Genomic DNA, 1,459 nt, shown 5'->3' on the forward strand with positions numbered 1-1,459 from the left:
CCGCCAGACACGCCCATTTTCCTCTAGTCCAATCAGATATGACCCCCTGGATACGCCTCGTCTAATCAGATGTGCCCCCCCAGATACGCCTTCAGTTTGCCTGCAGGAGAGGTTGGTGGAGAGTTGGAGGTAACCAGGAAAACCTGGAGTGGAGTTTTACTGGTTTGAGTATTCTCCTGTTGATCAAGTGGAATGGATTCGTTCACCAGGAAGAGAGACTGCGCCGACTGAAGTGTTTCATAGCAAAAGTGAGGGGGTCCAAATGAACTTTTTTTTTTATGTGTGGGGGACACGCCCCCTTCACATATAATGGTTGCGACGCCTGCGCCGTCTGTACTGGGGTAGTTTGAACTTCTTGGATTACGCTGGTGAAGACTCTCGGTCATCCAGGACATGATGAATTCAGAAAACGTTCAATACAAAAACAACTGGACTTTGTTTTTTTTTGTAGTGAACGTTTTTTGAACTTCTTGTATTAGTTTCCACACAGAAGAGAGTAAAACGCAGGAAGCTGAGAGATGACCAACCTTTGCTGTAGCAGATGATGGCCTGCCGGACGTTGTCCTGCTCCAGAGACATGTCAGCCAATCGGATCCACTCCTCGCAGTCCGACGGGTTCAGGTGGGCAGCGATGAGTCCAAACTGTAGAGCTTTGTCAACGTCTTCGTTGTCCTCGTAGATCATGGCCAGGGTGGAGAAGGGCTCGTAGGCCAGAGGGGCTGCAGGACAGTGATATGTGGGTTAGTAGAACCCAACACAGAACCAACCGGGTGCACTCGGGTCATACCCTGCCTGATGATTTCCATGCACATCAAGATGGCGTCCTCCTTCTCTCCTCTGGCGTAGCGTATGTTGGCCTCCCCCATCAGACCCCGGAGAGCCTGGGGCAGCTTGCTGCCATGACGACGAGCCTGGACAGAAACACAGTCAGACCCGAAACGGGACAGGAAGCAGGACCTTCCTCCTCCTCACCTTCATCAGCTTCTTGTTCTCTCTGTTCAGCTCCATCTCCAGCTTGAACACATCTCCCACCGACATGCCTTCATCCTCCTCCTCCTCCTCCTCCTCTTCACCTCCCAGCCTGCTCTTCACTCCTCTTTTTCCTCTCTTCCTCCCCCCTCGTCCCGGCCTCAGTGTCTTTTCAGTCTTTACCAGTTCTTCCTCCTTCACATTGTAGTCCTTGTCCTCTTCATCATCCACATAGCTCAAGCTATCCTCCTCCTCCTCCTCCTCTTCATCTGATGATGGCGCTTCAGCCGATTCTCCCAGGATGGAGGCGAAGGCCAGCTGGACTCCTGGGCTGACTCCCTCCTCTAAGAACCAACAAAACTCAAGTCAGAGCTGGATCCACCGAGTCTGAGGTCACGAGTCACGTCTGACAACAGAAGCTTAGAAACATTGTGCGTTCTAACGTCCAGCCTCTCCAAATGTTCCTCAGACTGGGTACACCTGGAGTCCA

At 52.0% G+C, this 1,459-nt stretch overlaps 1 protein-coding gene across 1 annotated transcript in view; it reads right to left on the reverse strand.

Annotated features, from left to right (window-relative positions):
* Window positions 1-1,459, reverse strand: part of LOC119429181 (general transcription factor 3C polypeptide 3) — a 22,496-nt gene that overhangs the window by 17,723 nt on the left and 3,314 nt on the right. The window contains exons 3-6 of the mRNA XM_037696860.1: window positions 1,212-1,313; window positions 973-1,073; window positions 788-911; window positions 528-719 (exon numbers count right to left, since the gene is read on the reverse strand). Coding sequence (XP_037552788.1) covers window positions 528-719; window positions 788-911; window positions 973-1,073; window positions 1,212-1,313 — 519 coding nt within the window. The remainder of the gene's footprint in view (window positions 1-527; window positions 720-787; window positions 912-972; window positions 1,074-1,211; window positions 1,314-1,459) is intronic.

This window comes from Nematolebias whitei, chromosome 24 (genome assembly GCF_014905685.2).
Source record: "Nematolebias whitei isolate Nwh7 chromosome 24, NemWhi1, whole genome shotgun sequence".
In the NCBI taxonomy this organism is placed as follows: Eukaryota; Metazoa; Chordata; class Actinopteri; order Cyprinodontiformes; family Rivulidae; genus Nematolebias; species Nematolebias whitei.